The sequence below is a fragment of the Harpia harpyja genome, chromosome 8 (assembly GCF_026419915.1).
Source record: "Harpia harpyja isolate bHarHar1 chromosome 8, bHarHar1 primary haplotype, whole genome shotgun sequence".
Classification (NCBI taxonomy): Eukaryota; Metazoa; Chordata; class Aves; order Accipitriformes; family Accipitridae; genus Harpia; species Harpia harpyja.
The window spans coordinates 427,912-446,045 of record NC_068947.1 but is presented as its reverse complement, the minus strand read 5'-3'; the positions used below and the strand labels follow the sequence as shown (position 1 = coordinate 446,045).

The window sequence follows — 18,134 nt, the reverse complement described above, 5'->3', positions numbered from 1 at the left end:
TGTCATATCCTAAACTGAACACCTTGAACCTCACAGGACTTCTTCACTTTTAATTTGCATTCATTTGGAATATTTCATTCCAAGCTATGACTACACACCTGAGAAAATGTCTTCTCATTATGGTTCAATCTATTAGCTACCTGAAAAGATGGAACCTTTTCTACATCAGAAAAAAGAATTGTTCCCATCAGTTATTTTAACCTTGTTTCGTATGAAAACGGAGGCATAGGCAGTTGCATTAGCTATCTGTCACCACTCCTGCTATTAACTTCAGAACCTCAGCCACTTTTTATAAGGCACAGATATCAGAAATCCAAAGTTCCTAAAAATTCTGTGAACATCAGTTAGGGGTTAGAGAGAGTCTTGAGTAATCATCTGCACTGAAGTAAGCTGCTCTGGTCCCTCACAGCTTCTTTGACTGGTGAGCAAGCTGAAGGCAAATGGAGACATGGGGTTACTGAAATGGGTAGCAAGAGCCTGGGGAAGCCTGAGTACACAAAGTGGTATGAAAACAGACTCGTTAAATTCCACAGCTCACAGAGCAACTTGCTTCTTCAAACACTGCAGCTGCAACAAACCCTCTTCTTCAGTTGTCAATGTTGTAACGGCAACAGAGCACCGCATTGAAGGTCCCCCCCCAACCCTGCCCCCCCCAGCTGGTTTTAGAACTGGAGAAAATAAAGTTGCATTAGCGCAGTGCTGCGCTCCAATAACGTAGCCTGCTTAAACCGCAGTCTATGCCAGCTGAGGCACAGCCATGCCGTGACGTGGTCATGATGCTCTGGTGACCCCATCGAGTATCAAACTGTTTCAAGCCACAGCGTGCCCTTAGGATTCACCATTCCTCGCAGAGCTAATGTGAGGGCTTTTCTACAGCACGGCACAGCTACCACAGACCTCCATGGAAAGGCTGCTTGCCTCTAACACAAAAACATAACTCATTTTTTCGAAAGGCTCAAAGACTGACACAGGGACATTTAGTGTCTCTTCTTTTCCTTGTCATTCGTGCCTAGATTTTCAAAGAATTATGCAGGGCTGCAGGCACATGATTTTTCACATTCAGTAACGGGGAATGGGAAGGTTGGGAAATAACGTCAAATGCAATTTTTCTATTCACCAGAGAAAAAGCTGTCAAGATACCTCAGTGATGTTAAAATACAGGGAATTGATAATGCCACTTACATGAGGCTGGATTTCTGTCATCTTCTCAGGATGCCAATCCTTCTGCCTGCTGCTCTGGTGATTAGAAGAATGAATGGCTTTCTGTAATGCCAAGAGATCCTGACCATCACTGCTAGGCATCTGCAACAAAATATTAAATACTGGTCTCCTAATATATTCTTAAGAATACCTGTAAATCATTTCCCCCTGTTAATTACAGAACCCAAGTGTAGCCCATTACTGCAGCAGAATTGCAATGACCTTTCGATATTTTTCCCCATAGTAAGAGCAAGTAGCTGTGGATATCATGCAGATTTGCTATACCCTTAGCCCTCAAAGCATTCGCATGCTGTTAGTGTTACTTGCTGTAAGAGAGAGCAGTTAAACAAGGCTTCAAAAAAATAAAAATAAAAAAAAATAATTGTTGAGCCTCATCTTCGTTTAAAAAGCATTCCATACTGCAGTTAAGACCATGGATCAGTTCTATAAATTTGTTCCTGAGTGAAGCAGACTAAAGTTTCTCTAAACTGATGTCTGGTTGATTTTGCCATGACAAAACCAAGAGCTTTTCCTTTCCCCGTCTTTCTTCTCCTCCATAAATATCCCAAACTAGAGCAAAAAGAAAGAAACTCCCCCCCCACTCCCCAGCTAAAAATCCAACAAAATTTATGTCAGAAGATATGTAGAGTTTTATCTCATTTCAAGAATTCTAAGCAAAAAAAGGACAGTTAAAATGTAACCTATTTTTAATGCAAGCTGTCTTTTACCATGAACAATAAGGACAAACAAAAATACAGCAGAGGCATGAGCTAAAATGTAGGTTTCAGATAATTTGTTGGTAATATTTGATTAATTAAATTTATATATAATGGAGCAGTTTGCATAAAAAAATGTATTTACAATATAGCTATAAAAAAACAGGCTAATTTTTTTCCTGACTGAAACAGAATGAGACAGTTTAATTTTAAACATACATGATTTCACAACTATTTTCCTCCTTTAGTCTTAGTCCCAGGGCTCATTCTCTCTGGAACTGTGTGTATTACATTTTCAGTATATCAAATACTAAAAAAAAAAAAAAAAAAAATTTAAAAAATCTAGGCACAATCTATTTCAACAGAACTGCCAATTTTACTTAAATTTATTGAACTGGCCCAAGATACTTAACTGGCATGAAGAGATAGTGATCCCATGAAAATAAAACACATGCTGCTGTAGTCAGTAAAACAAGTTTACTGGAGCATTTTACAGTGCTACTGTACTTAAAAATTAATACCATGGGTAGAGTGACTACAGGAAGCTTTTTCAAAGAAGAACTATGCTTTAAATTATTCTTTGAATTAAAAAGAGGAAAGAGGGATTTCTTGATGCTTGGATTCTCCCCGTTGGTTGAGTCTGTCTGCAATATAAGATACAAAAACTAAATGCATAGTATTTCAGTTCAAGAGATCTGTCCTTACTATATTAATTTTTTTTTTTTTTTAATTTCGACAATATATGGTATCAATCCTATATTTTGCTTTGGGAAAATATAATAGTGACTGAATGAAAAAACTATATGGAACAAATTCAAGGAACTCAATGCATATAAAAAGAGACCAGTACACCTATTCTTCTATCCATGTTCATTAGGAATGCACAGTGCGTTTTGAAGACTTTTGCAAACAACCGGTAGGTCTTGTTGACTTTATTGAGCTTTGGATCAAATCCTGTAATTCTGGCAATCATTTGTTACTTATGATAATGACCTAAAGCAGTATGAAATTTCTTATTTTTATATAAATAAAATATCAAAGATACACTAACAATAATAGCAATTGGTTTCAGAATGAGCAGTTGATAGCTACCTCTAGAAGAAATAAAGAGTATTCTGTTTTTAACTTGTAAAAAGAGCTAGGGCTCCAAGAGGAATTATTTCAATTCTGACAAAAATATGCCATCAACAATTTCATGTAGAACTGCAAGGGCACTGGCTGTTTTATTTTAATTTCTGTAACACAACCAAAGAGCATACCAATGGATGCACAAACAACAAACAGAACTATCAAGTATTAAAATTATGAATGGGACTATTTCTGCCCTGCTCAGGTACAAACAAGCATTGGACACATATGCTGTGTCTAGCATTATTCTGCCTACCAAAAGAAAACTTTATAATACAATACAATGATTATATCACGAAAGAGAATGATGGGTGCACTACCAAAAGCAAGGGTTTTCAAAGAGCTTTCTAGATTCCATTCAAGTTAATGAAAGAGAGAGCCACTAATTAGCATAACTTGTTTAGGAACTTTATTGTTAGAAGAATTTCCTGTTTCAAGTTCAGTAAATTAAAAAGGAATCAAAGCATCGCTAGGAGAAATGCTCACCTGCAACTGTTTTTTCCAAAGCAGATAATTTCTTCAGACCCATAGCTTGTGATATGTGCCAAAATCTGCAAAACTCAGGCTCCTCTGAAGATAGCGCCTATCGACACTGATGTTTGATACCCATGTGCACAACCTGCATGGGTATCAAATTGTTTGGTGGCAGATGACAGAAAAAACTGTGACTGTAGCAATCCTCAAAACCTTTTGCTACTTTACTGAAAGACTCCAAATAAGATGAAAAGGAGAATGGGCAAGAATAGCTCTGCAAAATCAATATTGCAGAGAATTCCTGTAGCTGGCAGTAACAACTGTTATCCCATGGGGAACTGCACCTGGAGAACTCTAGGGAGAATGATTAATGGGAACAACTCTGCAGGAGGAAGTGTCAGGAATTGGGATCAGTTCTGGGCTATTACAGATTTTGAGAATGACATTATTAAGATGATGTCTTCAATCCAGTTTCAGGTATCTTTTGTGACTCTTAGGATGATCCCTAGCAAAATGAGACTTGCCAAAGGATATCAGAAGTGAATAGTAGCTAGCTATGATGTGTGCTTCTTAGCATTGTGACAGTTCTCAGGTCTAGTTTGCTGCAGAAAGTCTGTGTTAGAGTAAATAAGTGGAATTTCATACTTCTAGGACTCTGTAAGAATTATAAGCCTCAGAAAAAACTTGGGTAGTCACAAGCTATCTATTAGATTTGTGAATATGAATTCACAGAAAACATTATTTATGTAGTTGAGGAGCTAATATTACAGTGCTGTTAACAGCTTTTACTAATGAAGTCAAGCTTGGTGCGGAACTGAAGATAATAGTTTTTGTTTGTGCTGGAAGATCCTAATGAACATCCCAATGTTTGTTAGGTAGATGTTCTCAACTAACAGACGAAGAAGAACAAAGAACAGTGTCTGAACCAGACACTTGTACACACATCGGTGGGTACAGTCTATCCCTAGATACTGTCCTGTTAAACAGCTGTAAGTAGAAATGAAAAGAGTTTTTTCAGTCTCTGGTTGGGCCCAAAAATCAAGTTGATGTCAGAAAGTTTCTAGCTGAGGATGCAAGAGTTTTATCACTACCTTGTTTCACTAATTTATTTATCTTCCTGTGAGATACTAGCTTTAACTAGCCAACAAAACTTACCCTTATGCAAAACCTCCCTCTCCCCCACTCCCCTTCCCCTCCTCTTCTTAAGAGTGAGAAGAAACAGGAGTAAGGATTATGCAAAAATCTGTCCTGTCTTGTAATCAGTGATGTTTTTGGTAGCTATAGATCAAGGTACTTGTGATTTAGATGTTTTGGAACGTGCTGGATTTTGAGATGCAACACAATCTGGTCTGTATTTCCTTCACACAGTTTAATGTGGAAGCAGTTGATATACCATCACCTGGGTTTTTGAAGTCTTCCTTGCCACCACGTCTGAATGGCTGGAATCAGAGTAGACTAGAACAGTACAAATTTAAGACTTTGGTTTTGGAAAATGCATCACTAGAAGCAAGGGCCTTAGATGTGCTAACCTTTCATGGACATTCTGATATCAAATAATCCCAGAGTTATAATCTAGACATTTTGTTCAGCTGTGTAATGCAAATCATCATATTTGAACTGCGTACAGGTATCAGGATGAACAAGTTCAGAAGGAGACGTAGATGCCACTGCTCTAAAACCTGCCCAGCAGGAAGGCAAGGTGCATTTTTGAGTGCTAGTTAACACACACATGCACGTGTTCCATACAGTTCAAAGAAACTACACCTCCCCACCCGACAATCACTTCTCTCCCCCAATTTTCAACAGACCAGCCCTCCACCAACAGCCAGAGTCATGCCACCTCACTCTGTGACAGCAGATATTTTGATTTAGTTATTCCTCTTCGCCAGGAGTGAGTGTGATTTACGCCATTCTGAGAACCTTCAAAACTATAACTGCAGTTACACTTACAGAATCATTGCAACTTCATGTAAATGACATTTTAAATATTTTACTGTTTCCAGAACTGTCAGTTGAGAATGAGATGAGATGATGTTAGGTTACTTCAGTTCTTAGGGAGATTTTCTTTATAAAGCTTTGGGAAATGTTAATATATCACTGCTCTCTGATAAAAGAGAGTCCTTTATCCCTCCCAAAAACTAGATAATGTAAAAATGTAAAAGACACCAAAGGCTTATACTGAATAACAAAAGCCGCAATCCATTTCCCCAACAAAACATAAAACATTAAGAATGGTTAAGACACATCATCCTTATTCCAGCCATGGGGTGCAGCAAGAAGACGGAGGCTGTTATCAAGACAATGCCATAAAAAAGACTGGGAAGAATTCTCATTTATAACCATTTGATCTCCTCCTAATAGGTGTCTGAAATTATTCAAGTTCTGAGGACACACAATAATGCATTTGCTATTCTTGGAATGGCATCACCATATCCTGCAAAAGAATCTGCTGCAACATCAGCTTAAAACTTGCATCAAAACTGGCTCTCAAAGGGTCTGAATGAAAACAAAGATGCACAGGACTAGTAGGTGAAGAAATATTTGAAAAGGCAGATAAATAAACCCTGAACAGGAGAGGAATTTGACTTTCATATAGTGAAGAGAGAAAATAAAAGAACAAATAGATACAGGCACGCATGATCATAAACAACACAAAGGTACTGTACTAATCTAGCATATTAAAATGGTATAATTCAAAACTGATAAACGTATTTTCTGTTAGAAATACTGTATACTTACAGTTTGAGATTTCTTCTTTTTCTTTTTTATTGCCCTGAAAAAACCTTGCTTTTCTTTCTCCTTGAGCTGTTCTGAGTGACTGTTAAGGTTTTCAGGACTTTTCCTAAACATGAAATAAGGTATTGTAAGAGAGATTTTGTTTTGATATTATACATATTCTGTGTAATAATGAGATCTGATGCCAAAGAATGCAAATTATTGATTAAAGCAAAAAGATTCTCAATGTTTTAGCATTCATTGGTTCAAGTGTTACTGTACAAACACTGGATAAATAGTCGTATTAAATGGGATAGGAGGAACACAGTGTTAGGGTAAAATGACTAGCTCAAACCAGTAAATAGTTATTTAGGGAAAAGGAAAGCATGCATGTCTGTCTGTGGTTTTTTTTTTTAAGCCAGAATTTAATATTCAAACCAAAATATCACACACAAAGTCTTTTAGAAAAGTAAAAATCATATCTGAGAGAACATACAAATGGTGATGAGGTACAAAAGCACAGGTCCAGTTTATCCATTGCTTGCTGCAGAGCCAGGAGTTGCAAAGTTCACCAGAGAGAACCAATTTCAATTGAACTTCCTGACCTTTGGTGACATGGTTCCAAATTTATCATCGGGGAAGCTGGGGATCTACTGTTGTCCGTTTCAACATAAAAACTTCAGTTAGTTTGTTATGCGTGGGTGAGACAGTGCTGGCAAAAGAAGATGACCCAAAAGTGGAACAGGTGACTTGCCTGAAGACTGAATTTCCACCTTTTAACTTGTCTGCACAGCTGAATTAACTACAGCTGATAAATGTTACTTTAAATATACACAGTAAACTACGTATGTAAAGTACTGATATGGGGTAAAAAGGTGGTTTACGTAGGACATTGGTGAGACACAACTGAATGCAGTTCTAGTGCCCTTTAAAATAGTTTGAGAATTGGAAATGGTGCAGGAAAGGGTCACAGAAATTATTTTCAGAGATAGAAAGAACGGCCTACATTAAAAGAGTCAGAGATTTCAATCTCTTTAGTATGTTAAAAACCACAGCCAAACGAGCCCAAATATTTAGTTTCCTTGATTGTGGCGCACAAGTACTTATCCAGGAAGAAATTACAGAATACTAGAAGGATCATTAAAGTAAAGGGAAAAGACATAACAAGTAGGTGGACGATGAAGCCAGAGAAGTCATATTAGAAATAAGGCATTGATTTTAACAATAAGAATCATTAACCGCCAGAACAAATTCCTTAGTGAAGGAGTGGACTTCCCATCTTGGACATTTCAAATCAGGACCTCATACTCTTCTCGAGACACACGTTAGTGAGGTATGCTACTGGGCCTGGACCCCAGAGAACGGATGACATTTAAAGGCTACTAACATACAGAAAATCATACTGGGTGATTTAATAGTCCTTTTTCATTCTGAAGTTGTATGAAGACAAAAATGAAATTATTCCATTGTCTTGATGGAAAAGCTAAAGGAAAGCCACAGTTCTAAGGGCTCTGGATGACAAACAGGAACAGCTTTTCTTGGAGTAACTGTAATGTAGCAGCACTTAGCTGTCTACTATAGTTATCGCTGGCTTCTAATTCTGGCTTCAAAGGCTATGCTATCAGCTGGTGATTCAGCTGCTACTACATGCCAAGCTGACATTTTTTTTCCAAGCAAATATGAAACACATAATTGGGAGAGGAATCACTGGAATCATCCTTCTTATCGGTGAGAGTATCTTCACTCTGATAGGTGGTATGATCAGTTCCTCCATTCCTTCACAAAACCACCTCAAGCTCAAAATGCTACCTGGTTCTAAATATAAACGCATGCGGTGTTTAAACGCTGTAATAAAGTGCAACTGCTGAGTAAGAGAATGGGCTTAGAGGAAAGATTCATAGACTGAGAGTATGGTGGAAGTTTTCCTAATTTAGATTTTTTGGAACTTACATCTAGATCCAGGAAACAGTCAGGTGCACAACGACATAGATTTAACGTGAAAATTACAATGCTACAGGAAAAATCTCTAGTTTAATATAATTATTAGATTTATAACACATATTTCAAATATACTGGATTGCTAAGGATTCCTGTTTCTGTCATGTCCCTGTATTTGGTACCACTGCATAACACCAGTACAGCAGTCTTGTATTAATCACTTAAAGCACCAAGGAGAAAGCCCAAGAGTAAAGACTACTGACAGCTTTACAGATTCGGTGAACTAACAAGGCTGACTTAACACAGACAAAACACCTACAGAATTATTTACTAAATAGTTTTTACTTAATTTGTTAGAAAAGTTGGAGGAAAGCATGCACCCCAAGTGTCTATCCTACTTGTACTCTGAAAGTCACGTGAATGGGGCTTAGAATTTTCTGAGCCTTTCCCCAAAGGAGCTACTGTACATCCACATCTGCTAACATACCCCAAACCATAGCCCCAGTGCAAATTACCAACCCAGCAACCATGTTGTCCACTGAGGAACCAGTGTCAGATCATAAGGAAGTCCCCATGTGGTTACTCTACATTGTCCTTTAAAATTTTTCAATGTCTTCCTATGGCTTTTCTGTTCCGAAGTCTATCCCAAAATATAGACACTGTATTTTTAAAGGTGAACTTAATCTTCAGAATAAAGCTTGGGACAATTTTTGCCATAGTTATAGACAGAGATTTGCTCAAGTGTGATTCTTTTCTTTGGCCCAGTGAACCTGGATGAGAAAACTGCTCCCTACAGCAGATGAGCAGAGAGGAGAGAAGTGAAATTCTGCACCATCATTTCCTCTTTACAACTACAGTGACTAGACAGAGGAGGAAAATAAGGGGCTGAGAACTCTCCTCATTTTCAATTGCTCCTTACCCAAAAGCCAGTGGTTTTACACTGACTGGTTTATGTCATTAACTCCTATGACTCATATTGCAGTACAGTTGTCTGAAAAAGCACTGACCTTGAAAAGTGACTGCTTCAAAACACATGCTCATAATGTGAAGAGAGTGAACATATATAGCATTATAGCAGGAAGCTTCAACACCAGGATTTTGTATGGAGCAAAAATGGAGCAGAACATTTTGATCCATGGGATGAAACACTGGGATATTTTAGGCATCCCAAAAGATGATTTTCAGACAATGGACAGTACAGGAAAAAATTAGGATTATCAGAAAAAATCTGTATGGTACCGTCACTCAGCACTAAACTCTTACAACGTAACTGCAAGTATCTTGGTATTTTGCATAACACTTCAGCTCTTGAAAGCGAACAGTTACACCAGGATCTGTTACGCAGTGCCTCTTTTACTAGCAGGTAAGACTAGCCCTAGAAAAAAGCCCCGACTCAAGAGAGCTCACCCTCAAGCAGAAACCAAAGGCAAAAATGTGTTCTTTGTTATTTTATCTTTGCGTGCCTTTTGCTTGCTTAGGACATATAATGTAAATCACATTAGTTATTCTGGTCTTAGACACTTGGAAAAAGCATAGGTATATACAGAAATTCTGTGATTATCACTAGCATTTATTGCCCCGGCAGGCAAAGTATCCAACTTCATGCAGGTACAATGGGGCATAGCAGCAAACATGCATGGGGCAAGCAAGCTGATGTGCTTTAATATTAACTAAAAAGAATAAATAGGAAGCATGCTGCCATAGATAGATTCCTACTGCAGACAGCTCTTTTGGGGAGACAATTCTTCACGCTTGTTTCAGTTATTCTTCAGCAACCCTAATCTCAGCAAGCAGCCTGGCTTGGAAATCCTGTTTAACTGCCAGTATACTACTTCCTTTACTGAACTGCTCACAATTACACAAGTAAGATTTTGGTCTAATGGAGGAGTTACTGAAACGTCTGAAGTTTTCTGTGGAAGATAAATGAACAAACACTAATTCTGCAAGTTAGCTTTTGGTTTCACTTGAAGTAAAGCCCTTGGCAGTTATAGAGTTACCATAAACGAAGGCAAGAAAATGTCAGAAACTAACGAAGCACCTCAAACAGATGGTTTACTTAAGGTAAGAATTGCAATCCCACAAGCTGAAGTCCACACTAAAACTTCTTGGTCTAAAAGCCTGGCACTGAAAGCTTAAAAATCAGAGATCAAACATGAACTTTGCTTGGAGCTGCAAATTTTTTTTTTTTTTTTTTTTTCCCCAATGTGGAAAAGGAGGATTTATTAACTGGAATAAACCCCAGATCTACTATCATATATACAAAATACCACCCAGAAGCCACTAAAGCCACTAGGTCACCTGAGGTTGTGGCATCACCAAAAAAAGTATACATATAAATGTATATATACACACATAGGTTTTACACCCCTCTGGTATTGTTCAACATCAGTAACCATAAAAATTTGGAAGTGGTTGGTTTCGTAAACTTCTAAAGCATATACTTCACTAGGCTTATTTTTTGGACAGAATATTGATGACTACAAATTCTGGAAAGCTTCCTGGCAAATTACATCAGAGTACATCATCTAAGTTTTAGTACAAAACAAAACCACTGATGATGAGGGAAGAAGGGTCATGGAAGAGGCACTGATTACTAAAAGAGACTGGTAGGGAGGCTCAGATGTTGCCAAATAGATGAATAAAGCAAACATACTGGATGACAATGCATATGCAAGTGTCTTGTGCAGGAAATGTCAGAGGGAAAGCTATACCATTAGGAAGGTGAACATCTTCAAGCTATGCAGAGCAGATTCTTAAACCCTCAACCAGCGTAACACACGCAGGTGATTTCTGAGCAAGTTACAAGTTTGAAATTTCCTGATATTTTTTACAAATTCAAGAATTCTGTAAGTGAACTGGAAAGTATTTACAATGCAGCAACAGTTGTACTGCAGACACAGCTGAAGAAGCTTTAAAATAGCTTGCTCAGATACTGGCAACCTTCTAGTTTCAGGAACATTAAGTGTGACTACATTGTTACACTGATGCTGAAACAGCGATATTATAGCCAGTCATGTCATGTTTACAATATACTGTATTGTTTTGGAGTCTTGACAATTAATGGTATATAGATAATTGTAAGCCTTTGACACTCCTAAGAGTAGGATGTTCTTCTTTTTTTTGTTTTCTTGAATGACAGAGAGACTTTGTGTGTGTTTATATATATTATATACATATAAAAATAATAATGAATATTACATATTTCCCCTTTTTATTTTTGCAGGAAGGTATGACATATGCTAGAGAGGATATGACAAGTTGTCTGTCATAGGATGAATATATTTATATGGACATAAAAGGTCTAAACAACAAAGCTTTCCAGAAGCCCCCAAATATCGTGTAAGCAATCAATGCAAACAGTTCCAATATGATGTGAAGTAAAGTACTGCATGTTGGGAGCGTATTCTAAAGAGATATTTAGAACTATAACAGCGGTAAAGATACCTCAGGCCAACATTTTGGCAAACTGGCAGAACAAGCTTAAGCATCTTGCCTGTACCTACCGATTTTGCCCAGCTCAAGACAAAGCTCGTACAGGTGAAGAGAATAAAACACCTACTCTTGTACCAAAAAGGAAAAATTGAGCAAGTTCAAGTCCATTTACAGGAAATTAAACTCTGGCAAAGAAAAGATTTTCTAGAAGGATGAAAAATTTGCCTTTTTTCAAAGCAATTTGTCTAAAGTTCAGAAGCGATCTAGTAATTTAAGAGTAAAACCTGATGACAAAAAGTCGAGTTTATAACATCTTTATTTAAAGAGGCAGGACAGTGGGGACAGAGTGAAGAAATGCACACAAAGACAAGGGAACATCTGTGACAATTCAGTCTAGCAAACATTGACAAAATCTTTGACAGAAGAAAGGCAACACAGAGCAATAGTATGAGAGAAGCAATAATTTACAGTAGTGGCAAGTCCAGGTGGAATACATGTCACTCATAATTAGAGATGAATTGTCATGTACCAGTTATCCATTTCAGTCAAACATCAAATATTTACTTCACCATAAAATTGATGTAAGCAGAATCACATTCCATTAGAGCTTTGAACATTTTCATAAGTGTTTACACAATTTCTGTACAGAAAGTTAAGTAGAGGAACATAGACTCTACATCACTCAGGAATCTGATTAAGCTGCATTTATGGCACAGAACAATTTTGCAACAACATTAGACCATTGCCAGGACAACTTGCACAGAGTTAACATGTAGAGCTGGGCAGGAAACATTTCAGGAAAATAGGGAGTAGGAAAAGCAAAGAGAAAGAGAAACACATGCCAAAATAGCAGTAACGATGTTGTGGGCACTGCCATTCCTCCCATTTCATAACAAGAAATGCTTATTCTTCTGTGGGTTCTTCTCTCAAAGGAGCTGTTCCACTTTGTGAAACTATTTGAGTACATTAACTGGAGCAAGGACTTAAATCTAACTGTCTCAAAGTTAATGAAGGGCCTTATTCACTGGGCCATATTCAGCATCTCTGTGGTCCTTTCACTATTTAAACAAGATGAAACAGCTTCAAGAGAATATATTGAGGGAAACAGAGAATGTGCTCCAGAATAACCTCTAACTTCTGGTTCAGGGCATTCACTCGTTAGATCTAAGATCTTGGTTCAAGCCTCTGGTTTAAATAATGAAGAACAAAGGCCCTGCACTCGAGTTCCTCACATTCCAAAAAATAATCCTGACCCCAGAATATTTGTTATTTTGAGTGTATCTCTGGTTTTGACTGGCAATTCCATCCTGGAACTGAAGAATCTTCCCAGTAAAAGGTTAGTGGATATCAGTCTGTTCCTTTGAAAAGTTTTAGTTTCGATAATTTGGCATTGTAAGCGAGAAAAATACTTAGTCAAAAAATTCCCAACCAGCTCTAATAACATATGCTATTATTTCAGTTCAGAGTTAAAATAACATTACGTGTTTCTTTGCAGTGACCACATAATAAAAGGTAATATATTGGCGAATGATATATAAAGCAAAACAAGATTCCAGTTGGCTTATGTTATATGCAAGATAGATAGATTCAGATATGAAGGACAACAAAATAAGTAAATGGATTCAACAGTAGGAATAAATACCTTCTTTAGCCACATAAGTCACAACATAAGTACCACATTTTTACATAAGTGACCGGATTCCTCAGCTAACGTCCACGAAACGGATGTAGGTGGAGCTACTGAAGGACAGGACGCAGACGCTAGTGAATCAGAGCAGGTGACAAGGGTTCTGGAGTAAACATCTTCTATTACTGACGTGGGTATATAACCTGAACACAAGCTGAAATACCATTTGTTTCCCTTCACCACCACCCCCCCCTTCTTTTTTAAGCAGATAATTCACAGGTTGTTCATGTGGAAACACATTAAGTCAACAAAACACTGCAACAGTTCTTTAGATAGCGTGATTTTATCGCACTTTCAGAAAGCAGTGTTTCACATAGTGGTACAAAGCACAGTTGAACCATGCGAATGCATACAGTCCAATCCTCCCACCAATCCTTTGAAGCACCGTTTGTTTATTTTTATTCAGTGTACTTCATTGTGATTGAACAAAGTAGAAGATTAAGAGTATTTTGAAGCTGAACAGCTCTGAGAGCAACAAAATTAAGATATTTTCCTTTAAGTCCTGCACAGCTATGCACATGCTGTCATTCTATTAGCATAATTATAGTTAATTGTTCTATGTTATATAATGGAGCCATGTGATGCTTTTAATCTTTTAAAATCAATACACACCACTAAGATGTTGCTTAGTCCATTTTCCCACAGGACATACTCATTTCCTTCTGTGGTGCACAAGCAAAAAGAGCAGCAGTCCCCATTGCAGGGTGAATATTATATTCTTCATTAATACAGTCCTATTTTATATATGGAAACATGCATTTTGATATTTTTCCCGTTTGTCTGACAACTCATGCTTCTGGAATCCACAGATGAAGCTACGGCCTTGCTATCCATACTATATGAAGACAAGCACTTTGTATTATCTTTAACTGAAGATTAATAGCGGAAAAAAATTAGGAAAGACTGGACAAAAGTATAGAATCTTTAATGCGTTCAGTGTGATGGTGTAATGAAGTATTTCTTCTTGCTCAAAAGGGGACAGAAAGCATGCAATGCTAAGTCAGTACAGTCACAGGAAGCAACTAAGCATGTATAGACAACTGCAAATTTTGAGAAAAACTTTTCCCTCTTGTTAAAAATCCCTTTTTCCCTGCCATTCTCTACACACCTGTGTAAATAACAACTCACCAGGTATCAAAGGTGGTTTGTCTCTTTGAGTGGTTTGCCACCGTGCTGCTGTCTGCTGGTAACACAGAGGCTCTGTTTGACACATTGTTTTCTATGTACGTACTCTCTGGACGCGGAGATGGAACTGAACAGAGAAATAGCAAACAATGTATACTGAGCTCTGCCAAAAATCCCATCTTTCAGTTGTCTGCTTCCTCTCTACCTCTTTTACAGAAACAAGAGAGTGAAGACAGCTGTACTTTATGTATGTCTGAAAAAAAGCATACTTTTTTTACAGTTGGGAAAGCTGTTGTTTTGTGATACTTGCAAGGTAGCATCAGTTGTAATATGAGACCATCACCAGAACTTGACTAAGTTGTTACTAGATTTGAGAACACTTCTATCTGTATGGAGCCACAAGTGCAATCGATATTTAAAAACAGGAAACAGAATAAAAGGTTGGCATACTGTTATTAAAGACACAAAATACTACAGGTTACACTTTGTCTTCACCTAGACCTTAAAAAAAGTAGTACCCACCCTGAAAAAAATTACTTTGGATTTTAATATAACTAAGAGATTACTCACTAAAAATGAAAGGATCAAAATCAGATATTATATATTTTTCAAACACACATACTGTGGTTTTGAAAATAGGTTATGCATACCTAGAACATAACTTTATTAGAATTATGAATATCACCAGAAATACGTGCACTGGATTAAAAATTGATTGGACACTAGTTGCAGCATCACTGCAGCATCACACTATACCATCTATCAAAATTGAATCTGTAAGTTTTTGTTCAAGCTGTAGTACAAAAGTACATGCTAATAACCTTTGTATTAAGTCAGTACTTAAGAACTGCATAAATATGAATTTACTTTTTTCATAGTAGCTTTTTCTTTCAATAGTTTTTGCATATATTATTATCAATGTATTATTTAAATATAGTATCATTTTTCCAAAGCAATAATTAAGTCTGTGAACTAAAATACATGTGTTTCATAGATACAGGTAAAGAGGAAGAAACCTCTAGTTTATAATTAGGAATTGAATAAACCCCAGAAAGTCGTTCTTCCTTGGAACTTCTGTTTTACTACGTATAAAAAAGAAGGATAATCCATGTCCAATTTTAGGAGTGTTTTAAGGATTAATAAAAGCAATTCAGGATTGAGGATCCTTAAGGATTCTCTGTTGCATGTGCTATAAAACCTTACACTCAAAAGCATTGCTCAAAACAGTACAAGCTTTAATATTGCTCACAGGTTTTAATATTGCAATGGACACTTGCAAGGATTGGCAGATTTTAACATGTCTGAATCAGGTCATCAGCCAACTGATCAACCTGAAGAGGATCAGAGGGAGGTTTGTGACTCTACTTAAGGTTATTAGGTGACTCATAATCGAATTTTAGCTGACTGGGACTTCTTAAGGTTCAGGGGAGCCACACAAGCCTCCTAACACTTGCAGGACAGTAATTAGCTTATCATCCTTGTCTTTTTCAAAAGGATTACCCAGGTTTAGCCACGAGGCAGCTGCTCAGAAATCACCATCTTTTGTGTACCATAATAGAAAAATACCTATTTGTGTGTATTTATACACACACACGCATGTATATATACATACATACACAGTCCTGTTTTATTATTTATTCTGAACTGGGATTATGTAAGCATGCTCTTGCTTGTAGGAAACCCTGATCTTTAGTAAGTCTGAACAAAAGAAATGAACATAGGTTTTGAGCAATGAAAAACTAGCATTACAGTTCCATGCACCACAGTATCTGAAATAGATCAGTAAGTATGTCAATGTGTTACAAGTACAAAGGTGTTTAGACATAGTGTTAGTAAGAATTTAAAATACAAATTAAAAGCATTAATAGACTGCTTACTCTGGTAATATTAATTCATTTTATTCAACTTCCCCTGATAAATTATCTTCTGCTTTACAAGCTACTGCACTGGATATACTTGTCAATCAAAGTGAGTTACCATTTGCAAATAAATAATATGATACTAATACAGTTACTAGCAGGTCAACCCAGTCTCTGAAAGTGGGGTAACAATTCTTTTCCTATTTTAGTTGTTCATGTCAGTTCTTTGTAACCATTTCTACTACTTAATTTATAGTCTATGTTAAAATTCTTGTTTAATTTTGAAATATCCACCATAAAATTACCTCTGTAAAAGCTGCCAACTCTTCTTGGAACAGGGTCATTATACAGAATTCTATTTTCCTTAGTAGATGCTCCATCTTCTGTGTGTGGATCATGATATGCTCCACCCTAAACAAAAGAACAATCAACCACTTAAAATGAAAGCTTATAAACTGATTTTGCAGTTTTTAACTAACATACACAAGCAAGAAACCCTGAACTTAACCACATGCAATTTTCTTTTCATGTTATTAATAACTGCCAATATCAAATCACAGACTATCTAATCAATAATTATTTGGTTTTGCTGCTTGCTTGCTTTTTCCAAAATGACAAAACTGGCACTAACAAAATTTTGCCTCTTAGTTGTAATTTTAGACATGAGCATGACTCAGACCCCTCAGATTTTTGGCGTGAATGAAATGCAGTTGTAACATCTCTGGAGGAATTTTTTAATGGAGGCCTTGTTCAATTAATTTCTGATGGAATCAAGTCACTCTGCTACTGGCAAATTTTAAAAAGCAAACACGAAATGCATATAAGTTGTGATAAATGCAAGACCAAAGCACTACCTCTTACCAGCTGTTAACACAGTAGTACCTAGAGGTACCAACAGGCATAAAATCTACTGTATGCAAAATAAGAGGTAGTCCCTGAACTAAGACATCTATAAGTTAACTATTTAAGTCAGGATAGCAAAAAGAATATCATTACCTCTAATTTAGTCTATCTTCCTGAATACAGTACTTCCTGGATGTACTTCAGCAAAAGCTTAAGTAAGCCCTTAGAAACACCTATATGCATGTAATTTGCCACCAAATATGACTTAACCCCACTTCTAAATGAACAAGATGCTGCAATTTTTCCTGCAGTATGGACCAACCAGATAAAATTCAATGCTGTCTACAAGACCCCACAGAAAACTGTATTGAAAACCCTATATGAATTTAAATCTAGAATGTCCAGGAAGGACAAAGTTTAAAAAAACAAACCCACAAAAAACCCCAGCCAAAACTAAAAATTGGGATTTCTATTCACTATATGAGTGATTTGCAGACTCTATTTTGCCTTTTATTAATGAAGATCTGGCCTTATTGTCACAGATAAAACAACCCTTGAAACTGTGCCAAGACAACAAGTGCAGCTAAACCAATGCTTTAAATCACAGTTTGATTCTTCTATAATTTACAAGAGGCTGAAGCATTTGATTAAATTACTGCTTGTGTAAGACATCTCTTTGTCAGCAGTTAAGTTACAAATATGAGACAGTAATAGCAACTTGTACTTGATTTTCTTCTGCTTGCCCCTTTTTGTGTACATTTAATTTAAAACTAAAAAGAACCCTTAAAACAAAAGTGTTGTACTGAGACTTGAAAAGCCCCAAAACTAATGCTGAATGCAAGTCTTTTTTTCTTTAAAGTAAGATTTAAAGCCTGGCAAACAAAGAATGTTTTTCTTTAAAAAGACTTGGTAGAGCTGAAGAGAAAATCAATGAGAACTAGAAACATGGACGTGAGGAAACTTCACAAAGTATGAGCAGAGAGAGAACCAGTAGAATTGATTGGAAAAAAAATAATA

At 36.8% G+C, this 18,134-nt stretch overlaps 1 protein-coding gene across 3 annotated transcripts in view; it reads right to left on the bottom strand.

Annotated features, from left to right (window-relative positions):
- CDKL5 (cyclin dependent kinase like 5) overlaps nt 1-18,134 on the bottom strand; it is a 133,419-nt gene that overhangs the window by 7,343 nt on the left and 107,942 nt on the right. For 2 of the 3 annotated variants that reach the window (XM_052794302.1, XM_052794301.1), the window contains exons 13-17: nt 16,580-16,685; nt 14,419-14,542; nt 6,258-6,360; nt 2,438-2,560; nt 1,183-1,302 (exon numbers count right to left, since the gene is read on the bottom strand). In XM_052794302.1, coding sequence (XP_052650262.1) covers nt 1,183-1,302; nt 2,438-2,560; nt 6,258-6,360; nt 14,419-14,542; nt 16,580-16,685 — 576 coding nt within the window. The remainder of the gene's footprint in view (nt 1-1,182; nt 1,303-2,437; nt 2,561-6,257; nt 6,361-14,418; nt 14,543-16,579; nt 16,686-18,134) is intronic. The other variant, XM_052794303.1, reaches the window with a different exon arrangement.